General features: G+C 43.0%; 1 protein-coding gene across 5 annotated transcripts in view; it reads right to left on the bottom strand.

Annotated features, from left to right (window-relative positions):
* Nucleotides 1-19872, bottom strand: part of PTDSS2 (phosphatidylserine synthase 2) — a 77464-nt gene extending 57592 nt beyond the window's left edge. For 3 of the 5 annotated variants that reach the window (XR_007774378.1, XM_050952889.1, XM_050952890.1), the window contains exons 1-2: nucleotides 19407-19872; nucleotides 1023-1124 (exon numbers count right to left, since the gene is read on the bottom strand). Coding sequence is in view for 2 of the 5 variants with exons in the window: in XM_050952889.1 (XP_050808846.1) it covers nucleotides 1023-1124; nucleotides 19407-19606 (302 nt within the window). In the remaining 3 variants the exon portion in view is untranslated. Of the gene's footprint in view, nucleotides 1-1022; nucleotides 1125-19406 lie in introns of those variants that run through there. The other 2 variants (XM_050952892.1, XM_050952891.1) reach the window with 2 other exon arrangements.
* Nucleotides 19873-23418: the final 3546 nt, after the last annotated feature.

The following is a 23418-nucleotide window of genomic DNA, read 5'->3' as shown; positions in this document are numbered from 1 at the left end:
CCCCTGTGGGGAGCCCAGAGCCCTTTAAATCTCAGCTGTGGCCGGGATTCAAAGGGCTCTGAGCTGCCTGCAGAGATTCTCGGCCATGGCTGAGATTTAAAGGGCTCGGACTCCCCTCAGCAGCAGGAGCTCTGGGCTCTTTAAATCCCTGCCCCAGCCCCACAAAGCTCCGGGTTCCCGCAGCTGCCGGAGCCCTGGGCCCTTTAATTTGACACTGAGGGCTCCCAGCCAGCTCTTCAGCTGGGAGCTCCTGGTTGATTTAAAATCAAGTATCACCTCCCCACCCCCAACCTTCCTTTTTGGCCCACAGCTGTTTTGGTGGGGTGGCGCTGGGGAAGGAGGGTTTGTTTCTGCGGTGCTGGGGCGGAATGTTTCCGCTGGGCTGGGGGGGGGTGTTTCCGCGGGGCCAGGGGGTTTCGGCCCTCAGCTGTTTTCTTTGGAGTAATGTGGCCCTCGCCGCTTTACGAGTTGTGTAGGCCTGGGGTAAACCATACCTTTTTCCTGCTCTACTTCTATAGAGGAAATGTTTGATTAAGTTTGATCAGTTTGAACAGAAAATAATTGTAGTGATGGAACACATTCAGGTATGAAATAATTCTAAACTTTAATTTTCTGAAAGTTACCATTTTGGGTACAAGTTCTCATGTTTGCTTACAGCCCAAATATGCATTTCCATTAAAACTTCAACCAAAGCCTTGCATAAGCATAGAAATAATTAATTTACAGTTCATACAGCAAACTAAGCTTATATATTGTAAAAGACAGGCCTCAACACATCAGCAAAGGGGCAGAATGAGATGCCACAGAAAACAACTGAATGCATTAAAAGATTTTATAATTAGTTATATTTACACATACGCATAGGAGCTCATTACTAATTACAGTAAGAAACACTACACTGATCAGAGACTAAATTCAAAGATTTTTGTACCAGATGAGCTTATAGGTTGTAGTTTAGTTCTCCTGGTTTCATATTGACAGGACAAATGCTATATTGCAACAGTTCTGCAAGGGACAGTTACCTCTTTGTATTGTAGGCTGTATCTTGCGGAGTTTCTTCAAGCAAGGTTACATATCCCAGCGCACATGTGAGGATAAACAGGACTGTTAAGGTGTGAGCTCTCCTGCAGTTCAGAAAAAAGTCAATTAACAATAGATCATAATGAGAGGTTTGGGGAGGGCGGGGGAGCTGAAGAGAATCGTTACAGAAGACCAGCATATTGGGTTATTTTACTGAAAGCTAGACAGGCGCGGGTAACACTTAAAGTGCTTTACATTTCAGTGCATGTTAGACTGTATTTCTGTGCACCATGCAGCACAGAACATTGTCAGCACTAAACTTGTCAAAGACTTAGAATTTAAAAAGTTCTCAGATCTGGTACTTTTATGTTTTCCCTTATAATGCTTCTCCACTGGAGGATTTGCAGAAACACTTGTGTAGTGAAAGGCACCAACTTGACTGAACATTTTTTACCAACTATTGTTACAAACACTTCAGATTACAAAAACTGAAATTCCTTCCCGATTTCTCCGTATGTTTGCTTTGTGTATTTTGAAAGCACTTTGTGTATTGTCATTTTCACTAAATTCCCAGTACAGTTTGTTAGCAACAGAAAAACTGACTAACTGAAGGGACTTAGAAGAAGATTAAAAACCATCTAAACTCCTTTGAAAGCATCAACACACATTATTTAGAGGTTGTTTTATGAGAAAATAGATTAATTAGGGCTTATATGTTGCTTCATCATTTTTACTGAGCAGAAATTGAGATTTTCCATGCCACTAAACCAAACTGCACAGAACTGTGTCCACAAACAATTTCAATCTGGAAATAAGGGAGAGCGAATTCTAAAATTCTGCAATGTAAAATCTGAACAGTGAGTTCATATTTCACACATAAAGAGCCCTTTAACTTCTTGATACTCCGAGCCCATTTGCTTATTATGAAATCCATTGCCACCACAAACTCAACACCACAATGTCATGCCTGTACCTACTGATAACCATAAGATCCTATATGGATATTTTGGCATTAAATTTGCCACTAAAATGCCATATTCAATACTCTAGCTATAGGTATAATTGATATGGCAGAGTAGGAGTGAGGTCATCATTTATATCACACCTAGTTTTTTAGTAGTATTGTCTACAGTGAGAAAATGTTTATAGAAGCTCACGTGAATGTCATAAGAGTTAAAACAGAAGTTGAGGCACAATGTGTCTGCATTATTATTGCTGCATGTATGTCTACTGATCTTAAACCTCAGAAACGAGGTATACAATAGACTGGAGTATTGCAGCAGCAACACAGTATAGTTTGAAGTTGACCATTTTTCATTATGAAATCCATATTTTCATTTACTGTCATTACTTCAAACTTCTCACTCTGGCCTCAGCCATAAAGTGAATGTTTTGGAAAGTTTAATAGAAGTCCAATTATCAGAGATCAAAGCATACCATGAAAGTGTTAATCTTTTCAGAAGTCTGTATAGCACTAGTTTGCTACCAGCTCTTTAAAGTAACTTGGGTATAAAACTTCAAAAACAGTACAGAATTATCCTTAATGAGGGTTAGCACTTTTAACAAGTTTGGCTGCGGTTCAAGTTGCACTTGTCTTACATTTTCATACTGCGCATTCATTTCCTTAAAATACAACTAATGCAACTCAGAGTTGCAAGCAATTTTATAAAAATTCCCTCACCAGCTTGAAAAAACTAAGGCATCAAATTAAATTGCCTTCTGAAATATAAAGGTAAGTTCTACTCAGAACCACATTTTTCCAACAATAACTCCAGGTTTCAAAACATAATCAGCACTCAAACAGGTCTATTAATCCCCAAGGAAAACATGCAGTAATCTCTCATAGGCAGGTGCAATTTTCTTCTGCCACTTAAGAAATGTTCAACATTTAAAACTGTCCTTCCCCATAATCCAAACAAGCCACACAGATGAACTCCAGAAACACACAGCAGTTGCCAAGAACTAAATTCCTTATGATTTTTGAATATATAAAATCTTATTCACAGGCTCAGGATAGAAAACTTCCTGATAAACAGATGCATCTACGTTTTGACCAGAGTCTCTCTCAGAATTGGAGGGGGAGGGGGGGGGAGAGAGAGAGAGAGAGAGAGAGAGAGAGAGAGAGAACGCGGGAGGAGAGGGAAGAAGAGAGACACACCAATGATTCAGACATCACATCCTTAACATTCATTGGCCAGCGATATGACTCAACTCCTATTTTACACAGCACTATACTAGTTTAAAAACTAGTTATAATTCCTTCCTAAAGGATATTATGCAATAGGACACTGCGTGAGTTTATCTAATTTAGTTATCCTGAACCTGGTCTCTTAATTACAACTAGTCACTGTAACAAGAATGCTGCATCACTGGAAGAAGCTCCATTCTTTCCCTGAAGTTTTCAAGGCTGTATATTATACAGATATTTCATTCTTTGTTTTATTGCTTAAATGTTCCTTTTGTAAAGTAATCCAAGAGGAGGTTACAATACAGTCATGACGGCTGTCCTCATCAACTCCTCCGTATACTTTGGACATGTGCCTCACAAAAACAATTTCTTCTCAAAAATATTTTTAGTCCCTCAGAGCTTGCTAAATAAGATGTAGTCTGCCTAGAAGAGTTACCTTCATTTGAATAAATAGATGTAGTAAGTTATTTACAAGAACACAATGATGTTGTAATTTCACTCATCCCTTTATGGAAAGATCATCAAGGTGAAAATGCAATGCTCCTGAATGTTTCATGCACTCTGGGAATTGTCCCCATGGCTCTGTTAATCTACATATCACAGCAATACCTTGAAATTTAAGATACCAGGGTTTCTTGTGCATTTTAAACAACAACAAGAACCTTTATGTTCTCATCACTTTCCTTTTAGCTTTTTATGAGAATTTTCATTCACAAATTGAAATAATAACTTAATGTCTTCAGTACCAAACTTTCAAATAAAGTTAGATTCACATAAATACGTCAGAGTGACAGAAGTTCATAAACTGGAAATACACAATCAGTGGTTTGGGTTTTTCTAGAAAAAGGGGGCTGGGAAATTCACAAATCTGTATTGACGAAGTGCCAGCAGATGTGTGTGTTAAGTATTTAGGAGATCAGATACTGAGCATAGCAATACCTAACTTTTAGGTGGCTAGAAAAAATAAATGAAGCACAGGCTTTGTGAATCAAAGCATTGTTTCTGAGTTAGGCACCTAGGTTGCCTATGCAATGAATGGGCAGAGATAGATCCCTTAGACTCCAATTTACAAAACCCAGTACACTAGGCAGATAGCCAGAGAGAATGACTTTCTAGTCTAGTTGTTAGGGCATCCATATAGGACAGGGGTTCTCACACTTTTGTACTGGTGACCCCTTTCACACACAGAAAACTTTTATACATTAAAAACATTTGTTTATATATTTAAGACCATTATAAATGCTGGAGGCAAAGCGGAGTTTGGGGTGGAAGGTGACAGCTTGCGACCCCCCATGTAATAACCTCGTGACCCCGAGGGATCAAGATCCCCCGTTTGAGAACCCCTGATCTAGGAGGTAGGAGACCCAGGGTCCAGTCCCTCTGTAATGCTGACAGACTAGGTGCCAGTTTTTGCCAAGGCTTTAGGCCTCAGCTGAGCATTGACAAATTCATTGCTGGAAACCAGTCTGTTTCACCTGTCTGTTAGTATGGTTAAGGTGGGTATTGGACTTACAAACATTTCACAAAGTCTAAATACGTTGTTATAAGTTGCTGCATGCATTAATCTCACTTAAAATTTCTTTATCACCTGCTACAAGGTAAATATTTAAGTTTTTGCTTTGTAACTTGCAAAAAAATGTTTGCTCTCAAACTATGAGCCTAGTGAGGAGGAATCGTCTTCTGCCCACCAAGCTTATCAAGCTTAGCTTATCAAAACTAAATGGGCCATTGTGGGACATCACAATACATAGATTTTGTTAATTTACCCAGAAGAGGCTACCTACAAAAGGGCTCGTCCCATCAGAGGGAAGAGGGAAATAAAAATACTGTAGTTGGCAAATGTTTTCATCTCTCTTTTCGCTTTTTGGACTCTCACAAGGCCTGCATTACAAAACAGAAGCAGAGATCCCTAGAGTCAACCTTGGCTAACCCTAAAAGATATTCAGAACTGAGATTATTACAACTGTAACCTGAATATTATTGTGATTTTTGGTGTAAAGTGTCCATCCATCATGAAGTCCATCTTGCCTGGATGGCAAGATAGACTGGAATGCCCAAGGGAACTGTCTGTGACTCCATGGTAAGACTGTTACAGTGCTTTAAGAGTTCACACTTGCTACTGGTTTGGTGAAATCTAATTCTAGAACATAAAACCAGTTTGGGGTCCCTGCCCTGTTTGACAGTCTGCCTTGAGTGTGGCACTCGCAATCGTGAGCAGTTAAGATGGCGTGAAAGCCCCTTACTCCAATGACTAATTATCCACAGAGGAACAGCTTTCACAGGAAGGTTGGAGGGAGCCATACATCAGATTCTCCCAGAGAGCTCATTGATCAAAGCATGCTCCTGATAGATGCAAGATTCCTGTTCAAGTCTTTTTCCTACCTCTACCTGAGAGGAGAATTGACCCTGGGTCTCCCACATCCCAAGTGAGTGCTCTAACCACTGGGATAAATTTAAGGCTGAAACAGCACAACACAGTATGCAACACCACCATTACCTCCAATCTAATTTTGAATAGGACCCAATCCAGTATACAGCCTTTAAGCGTGTTTATTGGATCAGATTCCATATGCAAAAGAGGCAAACAAACACTCACTTTCCCTGATTCGTGAACTGCTCTTTGGCTTAGGCAAGAAATAGGTGTCTAGACGCCTACAGCAAGGTAGCTGTGCACATACTCAGGGGCAAAAAATTTAGACACTGCAGGAACTTACACCTGGAAAATTTAGGCTCCAAGTGAGTTTAGGTTTCTAAAGAGCTCAGTGGGATTTTTGTAGATGGTACCCAAACACCTTTGTGATTCTAGCCCAAAAAGCAGAGCATAAACACACCATCCCCATTCAAACTGGAACAGGTACAGAGAAGGGCTACTAGGATGATCCTTATGAAAGGAGACTCAAAGAGCTTGGCTTGTTTAGCCTAACCAAAAGAAAGTTGAGGGGGGATATGACTGCTCTTTATAAATATATCAGAGGGATAAATATTAGGGAGAGAGAGGAATTATTTAAGCTTAGTACCAATGTGGACACAAGAACAAATGGATATAAACTGGACACTAGGAAGTTTAGACTTGAAATTAGACGAAGGTTTCTAACCATTAGAGGAGTGAAATTCTGGAACAGCCTTCCAAGGGGAGTAGTGGGGGCAAAAGACATATCTGGCTTTAAGACTAAGCTTGATAAGTTTATGGAGGGGATGGTATGATGGGATAGCCTAATTTTGGCAATTGATCTTTGATTATCAGCAGGTAAGTATGCCCAGTGGTCTATGATGGGATGTTAGATGGGGTGGGATCTGAGTTACAACAGATAATTCTTTCCTGGGTGCCGGCTGGTGAGTCTTGCCCACATGCTCAGGATTTAACTGATCACCATATATGGTGTCGGGAAGGAATTTTCCTCCAGGGCAGATTGGCAGAAGCCCTGGAGGTTTATCGCCTTCCTCTGCAGCATGGGACACGTGTCACTTGCTGGAGGATTCTCTGCAACTTGAGGTCTTCAAAATACAATTTGAGGACTTCAATAATTCAGACATAGGTTACGGGTTTGTTACAGGAGTGGATGGGTGAGATTCTGTGGCCTGCATTGTGCAGGAGGTCAGACTAGATGATCATAAAGGTCCCTTCTGACCTTAAAGTCTATGAGTAAAGAGTCCAGAGACACCACATATGGAGAAGAGCTGTAATGGTTATATGATAAAAGACAAACCAGACAGAGTTTGGGTAGTTATAGTAGATGGATATCTGAACACCATGGAAAAAGAGTCTGCTCGGATATATACCTTGAAATATTGAACAAAGTCAAAATAAATTTTAGAGCTGTATGCAGACCAAAGAGGTCACACATCTTTTATTTTGTACCTAGTGCTGTATGCTTTAGATTACAAAGACAGAAGCAGCACAGCTAAGGGCAACCACTCTAAGGGCAGGTTTACGCTACGGCAGGGATCAATGCTCTGAGATCAATCTACCGGCAGTCGATTTAGCAGGTCCAGTAAAGATCCGCCAAATCAACTGCAGATCGCTCTCCAGTCAATCCCTGTACTCTACCCCCGACAAGAAGAGTAAGGTAAGTCAACTCCCTGCAGCGTAGACCCTGCGGTAACTCGACCTAAGATACGTCAACTCCAGCTATGTCGCGTAGCATAGCTTGACTTACTGTGGTAGTGTAGACATATCCCAGTGGTCCCCAACACGGTGCCCGTGGGTGCCATGGCGCCCCCCGGGGCATTTATGTGCATCCGCCTAGTGCCCAGCAGGGGAGAGAAGCCGCGGCCCCGCACCTGCTGGGGACAGAGAACTCTGGGGCCCGCAGGCTGCAGGCGCCGGTGTTCTCTGTCCCCGGCAGGCGCAGGGCCGCGGCTTCTCTCCAGCTTCTCCAGGGCTGCAGGTGCAGTGTTCTGTCCCCAGCAGGCGTGGGGCCACGACTTCTCTCCGGCTTCGAAGCCGGAGAGAAGTCTCAGCCCCAACCCTGCCGCAGACAGAGAACTCCGGGGCTGCAGGCGCCGGTGTTCTTGGTCTCTGGCAGGTGCGGGGCCGCGGCCTAAGCTAGAGAGAAGCTGCAGCCCCGCGCCTGCTGGGGACAGAACTCCGGGGCTGCAGGCACCAGTGTTCTCTGTCCCCGGCAGGCACGGGTCCTGCCTAGTGCCCAGCAGTGGAGAGAAGCCAGGGCCCTGCGCCTGCTCGGGACAGAGTACTCCGGGGCTGCAGGCTGGAGGCCCTGTCGTTCTCTGTCCCTAGCAGGCACAGGGCTGTGGCTTCTCTCCGGCTTCTGCGGGGGCCGGTGTTCTCTGTCCCTGGCAGGCACCGGGTCGCTGCTTCTCTCTGGCTTAGAAGCCGGAGAGAAGCCGCAGCCCCAACCCTGCCGCAGACAGAGAACCCTGGGGCTGCAGGCGCCGGTGTTCTCGGTCTCTGGCAGATGCGGGACCGTGACCTAAGCTGGAGAGAAGCTGCAGCCCCGCGCGTGTCGGGGACAGAGAACTCCGAGGCTGCAGGCTTTATTCTACGTTAAAGTAGGAATAATAAATATATTTGGACCAGCAATTCAACAATGTTTTACTTTTTTAAAATAAATAAGATGAAAACAGTTTGTGATATTTATTTTGTAAAAGCTTCTTAATTTTTCTTACAGGTAGATAAAAAAAGAGAGCAAATTCACATAGTAAGGGGAAAGAGTAATTGCAGAATAATTTAATTAATACCTTTTACATGTAAAATTACCTTTATCTTATGGATTCATATATTACGTAAAATAATACATAATCATATTTAATATAATGTACAAATACAAAATAAGCCTTGAAAAATTGCTGGCGCCCGCCACACGCTTCTGAAAACATGAATGTGCTACTGGTCACAAAAAGGCTGGGGACCACTGACATAGCCTAACACAAGTACTGAGGGAAGTATGCAGATAGGCTTACATTTTCCTAGCTTCTTGTATTCTTAGGAAACTGAAAGATCTAATTGATGTACACATGATTTGAAAGGGAAGCTAAATACATGCTACAAGAGTTTGATTTATATACTGGAACCATGGAATAGACACAGAAGTTGGGTCCCAAAAAATTTATTATAAGAATGTACACACGACTATACAGAAGGCAGGGATTCATAGCATAGCAGATAAAAGACAGGGCTCACCAAAACCCCTAAGTAATACTGTAGCCATAACATCTTAGATAAACTAACATCTTTCTACCCTTTCTGTACTTCATGTTCCCCACCCCATCCAGTCAACACATTTGAACAAAAACCCAAGACTGTGTATAAAATACTTGCCTCATTAGCCTACTTAGATGTTGAATGGGTTATTAGCAATTTAATCACCTCTCCTCCACTCTAAATTAAGAGCGCTACGTGGACAATTCCCAGAGAAATACAAAGTAGTGTAGGAAATATACACATTCCAAAATAAGATGTAAAGTTTAAAAAAAAACAAGTACGATTTTTCATTGACAATGTACTTTCCTATAACATTTACAACCATAGGCATGTAAGGAAATGAATGGCGATCATCATGTAGCTTACCATTTCCCACAAAGTATTTTTTTTTTAAATTGAGTACAAAGAAAGTCATACTTAATAACCAAAATTCATGAGACAGTTAAGATTGTTTCTTTGATTTCAGTATTTAAGTATACTCTTTAATGGGACTCGATTACTGTATAAACAGTTTATAAGCTGAAAATTTTGGTAAAAAAGTGATCATCAAAGAGCGGGCGTCAGCTTATAAATGGGCCTACACCAAAATTTGATTATATTAAACACTATGGAATCACTGAATATCTAATACATTGTCATTTTCTTTACCTGAAGCAACTGCAGGCATGGAGCCCCTCAGCTCCCTGTGGCGGGCCACTTCCTGCAGCTCCCATTGGCATTAACATTAACAATTCCACAAACTGCAAACTGCAGACACTGGGAGCTGAGCGGCTCCAGTGCCTGTGAATGCTCCGGGTAAACAAAACATCCAGGCCACTAAACATCCAGGCCCACTAGAGGCTTACCCTAACGGGCCAGGAGCCAAAGTTTGCCAACCCCTGAAATATAGGGTTGGCTTATGAAAGGGTTATACAGTTTTTGCTATTTTTACCTAACCATCTTGGTGGTTGGCTTATAAATGAACGAGTATATATGGTAAATGAAAAATATCAGTATCTCTATCAGTTGGCAGCAAGCTTTTTGATAAAATATGGTATTTATTTTACTAGTTTAATTATACAGATTTAGAATAGGTGTATTTGGATCCGATCAATGTGCCACTGACGTGTACATATGAAACTCAGGCCATTTAGCGTGTTTATATTTTATGATTACCGATGGAGTGTATTGTAGATTATAAGTACAGTATAAGATTTACTATGTAGCTAACTACCCATTTTTTGCTTTTAAGTGCTTGAGTTTTGTAAATGATATGAAGGTGCACTGTTCATAGCAAACATACATTTTTAAAGTCTATTTATGCAACTTCCAAGTTTGTTTTAAAAACATCTTGCAAGTAGTTTTCAAATAAATGAAATGGAGGTCATAGGATTATTAGCTTGGCCAGCACCATTTGCTCCTTTAATTTTAACAATTCCACAAATAGCTTTGCTGGAGGAAGCAACTGGCAAAAAAAAAATGTATTGTCTGTCCACATTGCATCACCCCAGTGTATTTATAAGGATTACGGAAAGAACTTGTTGAAAAGGCTGCATTATGTAGAAGTAATGCAGTCATCCCAGTCTCTCTGTCTTTGCTTAATGAAAAAGTTATTTGATGACAAAGGTTGTAAAATATTCTCCATCAGCTTTTCCTTATGACCGTTTCAGTGACTGAATCATGTCTTGCTTTCAAATGGCAGCAATTCCTTTAAATGTTTAATATTTCTGCCCCTGAAAACTGAAGAGCCAATGAAAAATGTACCTAACCTATCCGTATTTACAGATCACCTACTACTGTGGTATACAAGTGCTGTTTTGAATATTTGTAAAAAGTGAGATTGCATGGGAATACTCAAAAAATAACTTCTGTGATGTAATAAGATTTCATTGGGCTGATTTGGGGGAGGAAGGGCATCAAACAGTAAATGCTTCAAAAAGCCATTTCTAAATCTTATTTCTATAGAGGTAGTAGCTACGTTTATTCAAAGTTAGAACTTGTTCTAATTAACCAAAAAACACGTCTTCAGGTTTTAAGGGTTGTCTTACTATTGGTCATTTTTGGGCGTTTCAAGGGAGAGTAAAACCTGCTTTATAAAGGAACTGTTACAGTATTGACGAAAGAGACACTACTAGGTCTCCTTTCCTGAAAAATTAGGACTCGATCCCTTGTTCTGCAGAGAACCACAAGCTTTGTATTACTGGAAGTAAAGGAAACTCTCAGGCACCTAGCCTTCAATCACATATGCTTAATTTTGACTTCAGTGGGACTACTCGCATGCTTAAAGTTAAGCATGTGCATAAGTGTTAGGCCTGGTCTACACTGGGGGTGGGAAATCGATCTAAGATATGCAACTTCAGCTAAGAGAATAGCGTAGCTGAAGTTGAAGCATCTTAGATCGACTTAGGTAGACTTACTTTGCGTCCTCTGGGCACGGGATCGACAGCCGCCGCTCCCCCGTCGACTCCACTTCCGCTCTCGCCCTGGTGGAGTTCCAGAGTCGACGGGGAGCGCGTTCGGGGATCGATGTATTGTGTCTAGATGAGACGCAATACATCGATCCCCAACAGATCGATCACTACCCACCGATCCGACAGGTAGCATACACATACCCTTAGGCTCCAATCCTACAGTGTTAAATGTCCTTGTGTCATTGGAAACTATGTACTTTCTTTGCTTTAACCAACCACAGAGGGCAACATGCTCACAGAAATAGGGCCTAAACCTCCTCTTAATGGAACCAGTGGCAAGATTCCTAGTCAAATCCAAGGGCATGGGACTGGGCCCCTAAAATTATTCAACTGTCAGTAACTTTGCTTAGTTACAAGCCATTTTCTTCAAGTACAGCCAGCACACAACCTTTCAAGCAGATTTTACTCTATGGAAAGTTAATAGTAGAAGCAAACTTTTGAGCTAGAGGGGGACACAGTCAAGCTTTTAACAGCTAACTCAAAGAGTTGACAGATTTGCATCAGGCTTTGCATAAACATTGTCTTCAAAGTATGGCTGGTGGTTTAAACTAACCCAGTTTCCCAATCCATAGTTACCGAGGGATGAAATACAGGTTTCACAGTGAAGGCTGATTACAGACTTAAATAAGGAAAAGCTATTCCCATTCCATTATAAAACAGATTTCAGGAAAACTACATGCAATAAAGGCATGAAGTTTTTTTTTCTGCTGCTCTATTTTTATTCTTCTTAGGAACATTCAACACAGAACTGTATCTTTTCCTGATTCATATGCCACCCCCCACTTCTCTCCCATATTTGATGCTCTTTTATTACTTTCTCTCTCATCTATTTAAACTCCAGAAGAATAACTCAGAACAACCACCTTGGGGCAAGTACTATAACCACCTTGGGGCAAGTATTATTTATTTATATATATATATATAGCGGCAGTGTCTGACAGGCCTAAGTAGGTTCAGCACCCTGCTGTGCTTTCCAGACTGCAGCAGATACAGTAGCTGCCCCAAAAAGCATAAAAATCTAAGTTAGAGTTTCAAAATGTACAGAGTTAAAGCTACAAAATAACCCAGTGCAATCAAGAAGTACCTGCTTTTGGGCAAGTAACAAACGTTGAATGCATTTGTAAAGGTACATAACATCCTTATTAAATTTCTGTACATACTTGTGATGCTTGATAAGGATATAAACACCCATTTTTCTTGCCATAACATTCCCCCCTGACCCCCATTTCAGTAATGTCCAGTGGTAATTCCATAGCAGCACCAATAGCAGCAATTTGAAGACTAACTAAGGTTGAAAAATTAATTTTTTTGCTGGCGGGAAAGATAAACACAAATTCAGACCTTTTCTATACTATGGAGTTCCAGTGATTTACAAGAATTAGTTTTAAAACTGATCTAGCTAAAAGTCAAACTCCTAATGCAGATGCATTATAAACAAGGCTTAACCTTATTTAGGGTTTCTGCATCACAGGTTCATGAAAGTTTAAATAATATTAAATCAATTTAGTTAAACCAGTGTTATATTATAGTATAGATAAGATTAAAAAGGATACAAATAAAAACTCTCGAAAGAAACACTTCAATTAAATTACTAAAAAACAAATAAAACCCTCAACTAAGGAGAAGGAGAGTGTGTGCTAGTGGGCAAAAGTTAGGTTAATCTTCTAGCAGTATGAAACTGATTTATTTCCTGCCCCCAAGTGCTTTCTTCTGACCTCTGGATTCCAAAGTAATTTACAAAACAAGTCAGATGACAATGTTTCAGGGAACTGAAGCAGGAGGGCTGAAAGAAACCTTTGAGTGCCAATACCTCAGACACAGGATTCCTGCCACACTAGTCCATAGGACAGACACAGCTCCCCGGTCCCCCAGCCTCTTCACCCCAGAGCCCTGCAAAACCCCTAATGCCTCCCAATCACCTCCTCCCTCCTGCTAGAGTATTTGCGCTAAAGAATTGCAGAGATCAGTTTTAATCCTATTTAATACTATCCCCAGGATACATACTCAAGTGCAGCGGTGGTCAAACATTTTGGCCTGAGGGAAATATCTGGGAACAGAAATCGTATGGTGGGCCATGAACACTCACAAAATGGGGTTGGGGCAGGGCCGCCCAGAGGGGAGGGGGCAAGTGGGACAATTTGCCCCAGGTCCTGCAGGGGCCCCCACGAGAATATAGTATTCTATAGTATTGCAACTTTTTTTTATGGAAGGGGCCCCTGAAATTGCTTTGCCCCAGGCCCCCTGAATCCTCTGGGTAACCCTGAGTTGGGGTGTGAGAGGGAGTGAGGGCTCTGGTTGAAGGTGTGGGCTCTGGGGTGGGGCCAGAAATTAGTTCAGGGTGTGGGAGGGGGCTCCAGGCGGGAGCAAGGGGTTGGAATGCAGGAAGGGGTGCAGGCTCCAGCTGGGGTTGCAGGCTCGAGGGGGGCTAGGGATGAGAAGTTTGGAGTACAGGAGGGTGCTCCAGGCTGGGATCAAGGGGTTTAAAGGGCAGGAGGGGGATCAGGGCTGGTGCAGGGGGTTGGGGCATGGGAAGAGGTTCAGGGATGCAGGCTCTGGGCAGCGCTTATCTCAAACGGCTCCCAGAAGCAGAGGTATGTCCCTTCTCCAGCTCCTATGCAGAGGCGTATCCGCAGGCACTGCCCCTGTAGCTCCAACTGAAAGCTCTGTTAGAAATATCAAAATAGAGGACCTGCGCCATTTAGACTAGAATTTCTGCAGTTCTAATTTCTTTGTCAAGTCCCTAACTTGTCTTCCTCTAAAACAGCCCTGAAAAATTTCTAGAGAAACTGTACTAGCACAACAAAATATCAGTTCTAGCCCTCATCCCTCAGTCTCTTCATTATTCACCAGAATTCTGTTCCTGAATCTTGTGTGGGGACTCCATGTTTCATATACACCATCACTGAAAATGAGATACTTGAGCACTTTTTAACATGAGAGGAAGGCATAACAGAAACCAATGTTTGGGGGTTATAACCAGGCAAATTCAAATTAAAAATAGAAGTATTTTTTCGTTTTTTAAAAGAGGGTGATTAATCATTGTTACAAACTATCAAGGGAAGCAACTGAGTCTCCATTTTTTGGAGTCTTCAAACAGAGAACGTCTTTCCGGAAGATGTGTTTTAGTCAAAGAAGTTATTGGGCTCCATACAGGGGTAACTGAAATTCTATATAACACAGGCCACAAGAGGTCAGACTAGATGACCCAATGGCCCCTACTGACCTTAAAAGTCTATGAATATCAGCTATGCTGGGTCGATGTGATACACTTGAAATCCCTGCACCCAATCCTCTCTGGTTGCTGGAAGGAACATTTATTCTTTGCTCCCAAGAGTCCCACAGCTACCATGAGAATGGGGATTCACAGCACTCATCCTCAGCCTACTGTAATGAGATGCGTCTCTGCTACACTATTCCTCTCAGTTTTCCTGCTGCTCAAGGAGTAGGTTTTTAGCTGCTGTTCACCCTGTTTTCATATACCTCCAAGCAAATGCACTCAGTTATCCCAGGCTGCAGCAGAATGAAGCAACCCAATGAAGACTAAGAAAAATGAAAATGGATCACTATTCTGCAACCTGCAGAAACTTAGCTGCAGCTGTGGCATTGGAGCTGTCCGCCTGCAAACTTACAAAGACAGCACTGCATCAGTTATTATTTGTATAGTGGTAGCTCCATGAGAGTCAGCCCCATTGTCCTAGGCATTATACAAACATAACAAAAGCCAGTCCCTGCCACAAAGAAGGCTTTCTTCACAACTATAAGAGCGAGAAACTTCCAATCAAAGTTTAGAATCTGTGGAAGATGATGGATGTACTTGCCCAGGGTGAGCAGTAAGCTGTCCTGACTAAGTGGATCCTTCCAGCCCTGCTCTAAAACCAACAACATGTTTTGCAATCAACACAAGGGGTAAACATTTAACGTATTTTCAGGGCAAATGCAAAAGCTGAAGAGAAGGCTATACTGTGTTAAGCTGGCTCAACAGTAAGGTTGTCCATAAGGTTTCTTCTCCCCCTATCCCTCTTCCCCTTGTATTTGACATATTTCTGCTCCTGACAAAAATATGCATGATCTCATAATACAGATTTAACATTCTGCAGTTTTAGTAACCCTCAGTTAGGACACTGAGCACCAGTTTCATTTTCTCATGCCAAAAAAAGCCAATTTGCAAAGTTGAACTATATTCATATCTGCGTCTGTTTTAAAGCTCTGCAAAAGGTGTTATAGCTAAAGCTAAATGTTAAAGTTTCAAAAGAACCACATTTATGACAGTGAAGCTATCATATTTTGCTTAATTATGCAAATTAAGTTGTATTACTTCTAGGAAGGGTTCCTTTTATTGTGTTTACAAATCTATTAAATACTTTCCATTTCTCACACTGGATAGGCCACACCAGTAACTTAGTTCTGACATTGGTGGATTTCAAGGGCAGCAGCTCTGGGTCCTATATAATTCACACAGCCACAAATACAAAAGACCATAATCTTATTTAAGTAGTCAGTGAGGCAAACCCGACATCCTGCTGGGTGAGAACTAGATTGCCATATCCCTCAATATTCACTGAAACCTCTATGGACACTTTCTTTGGAAATTTTGGCTATCAGTGCTTAAATATCATGCCGATAGGCACTATAGAAAAAACAAAGATATTATTGCTTATTATGTAAAGTCTACACACTGAAAAGTTATACTGCAGTTGTAGTGTTTGCCCCCACTGTTCTTCTAGTGATGACCAAGCAACGCATGGGAAATACATTAAAGAAGCTTTCTCATAAGATAGCCATAGAGATAATGTCATATTTTGTCAACCTAACTCTGCTTAGAGTGACAGGTATGAAAATAACAGCATTATTTATTATGGGATTTTTGCTTAATCTAGTATACTCAGATACCAGCTCTAATACAACACTCAATACAGACTTTAACGATAAATTCACTTAAAGCCTTCATGTAGAGGAAAGACCCACAAAAATGGCAGAACATGCAGCTATTTCCACAAAATATAACCACAAAATTCAGAACAGTACTAAAATTTAAACAATTTGGCAAACAAATGACATTTAAAAACACAACAAACAAATGACAGTTTTACCCATTTTCCATTTACAAGGTGGCACTATCTGCAGACCTCAGCGAGACCCGGTAATAGAGCCTGGATGTGGCAAGTTCCCAAAGTGTTCTCTCCCAGATAGTTCATGCACCCTGAAGATAATGTTGTTTCCTAGCTAGATATACTTTTGGTACAGCAGGCTCCAAATAATTTTCTACCGACTATCCTGGGATCTAGCAGCATCTGGATATTTCTTGCTAACTGTGATTTAAACTAGCAGAAATGTATCACAGAAGCCATCGAGATCAACACATTCTCCTCTTTCATTACTGCCAAAACCAGCGGATCCAGAGCCAGGAGCGCCTCACTAATGCAACGCTCAAGCCAAATCAGATCTTCCTCTGTTCACGTTTTTCCCCTCCTACTGAGCATCTCCTTTCTAGCGTCAGCTGAGCATGTTCTCTGTTCTGTCTGTAGATCAAGCCAATGAATGCATTTCTTTTTAAAACAAAATTTTAAAGATACCTAGTCATTTGATTTCCTTTTCCAGAAAAAAGGATGGCATGCAGCTCAAAAAAGTCCCCAGAAAAACATAATGGGAACTTATACACATAGAAAGCCAAATTTCTCAAGAAAATCTAGAATGGAAGATGATGTTGAAATATTTCCATTTGAGGTTTTCCAGGTATGCATGAATCTGTCTCGGGTGACAAATTCAACACAAATGGAAATGAAGCTCAATTTAATCATTAGCACTAAGATAACTGTGTATACGGTGAAGAGAAAATAACACATGGAGATGGAGTATGAAATTCCACTTTCCCAGAAAGCAGTGTGTGAGGCAATTCATTTACAGAGTAACTTGGTGAAGGAGTGAGAGGGATGTCTTGGTGAAGAGTGAGGCTGCCACTCACTAGATGATTTGGAGAAAGCATTAGACAAATACTGTTACACAGTAAGTTCTGCTACAGGAGAACAAAGTGTACTCGATTAGTGCAGCAAAACGTTTTGTGATTTAATAAGATCATGTGTTAGTTAACTGGATTTTGGCATGGTCAGAATGCCACAAAAGCCCAAGAGTCAACATTAGAGTACTGTGGGTATTTATCTATAGGAAGAGGGATTACCGCTCACCAGAAGAAAACTAAAGGGAACAGAAAGAAATTATGTAAATTAGAAATGTTAAAGAACTAAAGAGAGTTGTCTTGCTTGTCTTTCCTCTTCCCCCTGAAAGTACTGGACAGAATGTATTCACTACTGCTCCATCCCAAGGACTGGTCTAAACATGCTGCACCACTTTAAATAAACCAATTAAAGCAATTTAGTTGAATTATCCACACAGAGACTTGCACCATTCTAATAAAAATGGCTACAGTTTATTTAGCTAGACCAACATTAGCCATTTTTATTCCAAAATGAGTGTCTACAGACTTGGACTGCAATAACTAAATCTGTTAATTCACACCGAAAAAAAGTCTGCATGTAACTCATCCTTAAGTGATTCAAGTAACATGGCTTACGCATCCGATTCTTGGAAGACTTTAACAGCCAAATATTTCTCAATGCCAGAAAAGTTTCCTCTGTTCAGTTTTATGCAATTACTCCTAGTTATACCCCTCTGGTGCCATTCTCTCATTCCCTCATATTACCAAATATCAAATTGGGAGACTAGCAAGACAAAATACAAAAAAAAGATTCTGGTTGCAGAGACCACACCACACTCTATTGTGTCACAATTCTGGACCTTTATTGTAAAGCAGTGGTTTTCAACCTATGGTCTGCAGACCCCTGGGGGTCTATAGACTATGTCTAAAGGGTACACAAAAGGTTGATGTTCCCATAGAACAGTGGTTTTCAACCTGTGGTCCATAGACTATCTTTAAGATTTCAAAATGGGTCCGCACAACCATCTGAAATTTTTTAGGGGCCCACAAATGAAAAAAGGTTGAAAACCACTGCTGTAAGGGATTACAGACCTGATGGCCTATTTGTTTGACAACAACAGGAAAGAGCTGTGCAGGAGCTACATAAGTTATATTTAATGGTAAGTGTGACTGCGAGGTTAAAGAACTGAGGCTATGTCTACACTACAGAGACTCTCCCGTCAACAAAATTAATCCGCCCCCAACAAGCGGCATTCTCCTACTGACATAGCGCTGTGCACACAACCGCTTATGCTGGCATAATTTATGTCACTCAGGGGGTGGAATATTTACATCCCTGAGTGACAAATTTTGCAGACATAAGTGGCAGCATAGACATAGCCTGACATTCATCAGGGTGCGTTAGAGAAGAGCTGATTAGATCTATAGGTTTGGGAGCTGAGTGTATCATTCACCGGAAAATGGAGAGAATAAGAGCAGTAAGTAGAGAAGGCATTGGCATCACTCACTAGAAAACACCAGAGTGTCTTTGGGGTTGTGTCAGATACCCCCCTTCTCCACATACCCCAACCATCTACCCCCCATGCCTTCTAGAAGTAGGTGTATATTAGTGTAACCACCAACCAGTCAGTTGCAGAACAGCTTGAATGAAGACGGGTTGCTAGTGGGGGCATGTACACAGGGTGTCAGTCAGTAACTAGAGAGAGGGTGAGGGGTAGGGGCCCCGGCCACTCCCTGTGGGAAGAGCAGGAGGTGGCACCAGGACCCAGGGCTAAAGCTGCTGGCCAGCACTGGGGTGAAAGGCTCCCTGGGTGTCCTGCAGGGAGGAAGGGGAGTTGGGCGCTGGGGTCAGAGTGCACAGGGGATCCGTGAGTCCCGGGGCAGGGTCTTTATCAGCCTCCCGGGCTGGCCGGGGGGAGGCAGCGCAAGGCCAGTGAGACCCCGGGAACTGGTTAGGGAAAGCAAAGGGGCCGGGCTCGCTCGGGCTCGGGGGAGGAGGGGGCGGCGGGCCGGGCTCGCTCGGGCTCGGGGGGGCGGCGGGCCGGGCTCGCTCGGGCGAGGAGGGGGCGGGGCGGGCCGGGCTCGCTCGGGCTCGGGGGGGCGGCGGGCCGGGCTCGCTCGGGCTCGGGGGGGCGGGGCGGGGTGGTCTCTCACCAGAAGAAGGTGTTGGTACCGTCGTCGTACACCTCGGACTCGGTGCTGCGGCGGAGCCCGGGGGCGGCGCTGCCGGGAGCCGCGGGCGGCGAGTCTCCGCGGGAGCCCGGGGGCGCCTCCATCACCCCGCCGTCGGGCTGCTCCTCCAGGGCGGCCTTGCTGAGCGCCCCGCCGTGGCTCCTCCTCTCCCCGCGCCGCATGGCGTCGCCCCGGCCGGCGGGGCTCAAGCGGCTCCGCGCTCGCCCCCGCTCGGCTCGGCCGGCCCCATCGGCCCTCAGCACCTCACAAGGGGCGTCCCCTCGCGACCCTGCGCACGTAGGTCACCACCCGCTGCTACGTGCGTCGTGCGTCAGCCCCTCCTCCCGGGCAGCGACTGCTCTCACTGCGCATGCGCAGTCCGGGAGGGTTGGGGTCTGGGTCGCCTATTGGGGCCCGTGCGCCTCCGTTCTCTGTCCTGGGTGGCGGCAACAGCAGGGTCGTCTGCGCACGCGGCTCTGACTGGACCCTCTCCTGATTGGGTGTTTGGTTGGGGGCGGGGCGCATTTTCCCGGGGCGTGGCTTTGGTTGGCGCGTGGCCGCTGCAGTTGATCCCCCGGGGCAGAGGGCGGCTGCATTGTACCAGGGCCTGAGCGGGCATGCTATGCTCTGTGGCTGGCTGCCATCTGGCTTCCCTCAGGCCTCTCCATTGTAAACCCCATTAGTCCCCCTGGCCCTGCCTGGGTCACCTGTGCAGGGTGGCTCGGCCCATCCTGTCCCATCCCTGGTCTGTGCACCATAAGCACTGCCTGGGCCCACGGCCTGAGACTGATTGAGGCTGGAGATGTAAAAAGCTGGGGGAATTCCTGTGCCCTTCCTACTTCATTGGTTCTGATGGTAGTGATTTGCAATGAAAAAGGGAGAGGGCACCAAATCCATGGTGAGGAGGCAGTGGTTCAGGATAGGAGGAGAAGAAAAGCATGTCTAATTGAAATGCAGGAGGAATTTTTAGTTGGGTTGAATACAATTACTCAAGATTTTAATTTGGCCAGGTCGCTGGAGTTAATATCCCTGTGTTGTCAAACAGGTCGTAGCTCTTTGGGGAATACAAGTTTAGCTTGCGAAATCGGAGAAGATCTCAAGCTGCAGGCCAGTGCTTGCCAGATACCATGCTGAAAGAGAAATGCATGAAGACAAAATTGTCATTTTCATTCTCTCCATGGAGAGAAGGAAGAGAAAAAGAAAACGGGAAAGAGGAATTGGAAGACTGTTCTTTTAATAAATTCCAGGAGTGTTGGAGAGTGGTGATCCACTACGGTTCAAGCTGCTTATCTGTTGTGAGGGATGAAATGATGCATGTATTTCAGACAGAAGAGTCTGTACTCTGAAGCATTAATGAGGGCTGTTGTGTATTCTGGTTTGTAAAAACAACAAAAAGCAGCTGTGATGGTATTTTGCACAGTTACCAGTGGTTTTAATTTGCACGTGGACAGCCTAATCAGTTCTAGGTCAACACAGCCGCTTTAGTGACACCATTTTGGGCGTACACCAGTTAAAGTGTCTTGATATAGGGCAACATGGCCCTGTCTGCCCCAAACTCATTGTTCTGTATACTGCAATGCTCTTAATACATCCTCACTTCCTTCAGGGGAGCTGTACATTGAGACCATCTCAGGAGTTTCCTAATCATTGTTCTGTGCATTGCCCTCACTCAGGATCTGATCCAAAGTCAACTGAAATCAATAGAAAGACTCATCAAATTCAGTGAGCTTTGGATCAGGACCTCAAAGCTCTGCAAATGCAAATACAGGACTAATGTACAGATTCTCAGCCAAGGGGTTGTGACCCTCATGCAGGGCATGGACAGGTAGGTTGCCACCATTCTGTCTTGATACTAGTGAGGAGGGAAGTCCTGAAACAACTTCCTTTCTTTATGGTTACATGGGAGGAGGGCCTTAAACTTTTTTCACATACCATGTCTTTGGATCACAATATGGAAGAGATTAGACTAATGCAGGGGTTCTCAAATGGGGGTCAGGACCCTTTGGGGGGTGGCGAGATTATTATATGAGGAGGTACAAGCTGTCAGCCTCCACCCCAAACCCTACTTTACATCCACCATTTATAATGGTGTTGAATATATAACGTGTTTTTACTTGATGGGGGAGGGGGTCGCACTCAGAGGCTTGCTATTTGAAAGGGGTCACCAGTACAAAAGTATAAGAACCAATGGACTAATGGAAGCCATGCAAAAAGAAGGGAAATATATCTATGGCATGAAATGGCCACATGATGGCAGCACATGCTAAGCAGTTCTTAACAAGTGCTGAAACTTTGTGACACAACAAGCTGCATTTGGCTCTGGGGCTGCAGTTTGAATGACGCTGCTTTAAAACCACATACTCCAAGAAGTGTTTTAAATCATTCACCTGTATGTAAAGTGAACTCCAACACGGTCAGCATAGCCACAGTTTTCCTTGCTTGCTTTATGAGCAAAGTCCATGAAATTCACTACAAAAGCAACTTTTCTTCTGGAACTGACACCTCCTCATCAGTTATGGGGAGTGGACTACATCCACCCTGTTGGCCCTGTCAACACTGGTTCTCCACGTGTGAGTTAACTCGCTTTTCTTCATGTGTCAGTATAATAATCCCTGCATCTGTAATTTTCACTCCATGCATCTGAAGAAGTGGGTTTTTTACCCACAAAAGCTTATGCTCAAATAAATCTGTTAGTCTTTAAGGTGCCACCAGACTCCTTATAATTTTATGGATACAGACTAACATGACTAGCCCCTGATACTTTATATGTATTGTGTCTTTTGAATAAAATGTTACAATATAACCTTCTACAGTAAGTGGATGATATCTAAATGCTCATTGTTGATCCAGAAAAATCAATTCCACTTACGCATAATATGGCAATTCTGAATACTGCATAACCCCTCCCCATATGAAATACTGCCCTTTTCCTGGTTATCCCGAGAGTAATACGGTATAAAGAAGGTTTCACTTGTTACAAGAAATGCCAGTGACCGAAGTTACAATGTATGAGAACCACCACATTTCTGAAAAAAGCAGAGGTCCTAAAAGCACCCTGAATCATTTTTTTCCACTGAGTGTGCTGAATGCAACAGGAACTTTATTAATGAAAGGTTAGTTATTACATTATTATCTGAGGGTAATTAATCACTAGAGTCTGTTTATTTTATGCAAAATGTTTTTCACAGCTTGTCAAGGGAGAGCTTTTGTGTAGTGGTGTAAATTTGGAGTAAGTCTATTGATTTAAATGGATTTACTCTGAATTTATATTGTAACTGCAAATAGAGTTTGGACTAGGATGGGGGAGTGCAAGGATTCTTTCTTCTTCCTCTAGAAATTGTTTAATCTCCCAACTGCCCAGCACTGTGTAATCATATACACCTTTCACAGGCTAGGCCAGATTCTCATCTGGTGTAAATAATCAGCATAGCCCCATTGACTTCCGTGGAACTAAATCAATATACTCCAAGTGAGGATTAAGCCTTCTGTGCTTATATCAAGAGGCAGGGCCTATTCCCACTTCCATTAAAATCAACAGAAATGGTCATTGGCCTCACTGAGCAAAATCAGGCCCTTAATAAGAACATTAACAAAAGAAAAGAAAAGACTCCTGCTTCTCTGAAACAGAACTGCTTCTGTTCCACTATCATTGGAGCACACTAGATGGCGATGTAAGACAGTCCCTTATATTGGGGTAACACTTTTTGTTGTTAGGGTCTAAATTTGTGGCCAGGTTTCTCACACACGCTTTTCTAATTGGATTTTCGCTAACTGCTAAGGAACACTAAGAATAACATGCCCAAGAAATATTAGACTCACAGCGGTAGTTTAACATCATTAAGTGAAGTTGCTTATCCTGTTCCACCCCCTTTGTGCCACTCAGACAGTAGCAGAATCTGGTCCTGTCTGGCTAGCTGACAATTCTTCCCATGTAGGAGAGCTCTCAGCCGGCATAAAGTGGTGTAGCTGGCTTCTATACCAGCTGCTCCAATGC

This window comes from Gopherus flavomarginatus, chromosome 5, assembly GCF_025201925.1.
Source record: "Gopherus flavomarginatus isolate rGopFla2 chromosome 5, rGopFla2.mat.asm, whole genome shotgun sequence".
In the NCBI taxonomy this organism is placed as follows: Eukaryota; Metazoa; Chordata; order Testudines; family Testudinidae; genus Gopherus; species Gopherus flavomarginatus.
Note: the sequence above shows the minus strand (reverse complement) of the source record. Positions and strands in the feature narration are given on the sequence as shown.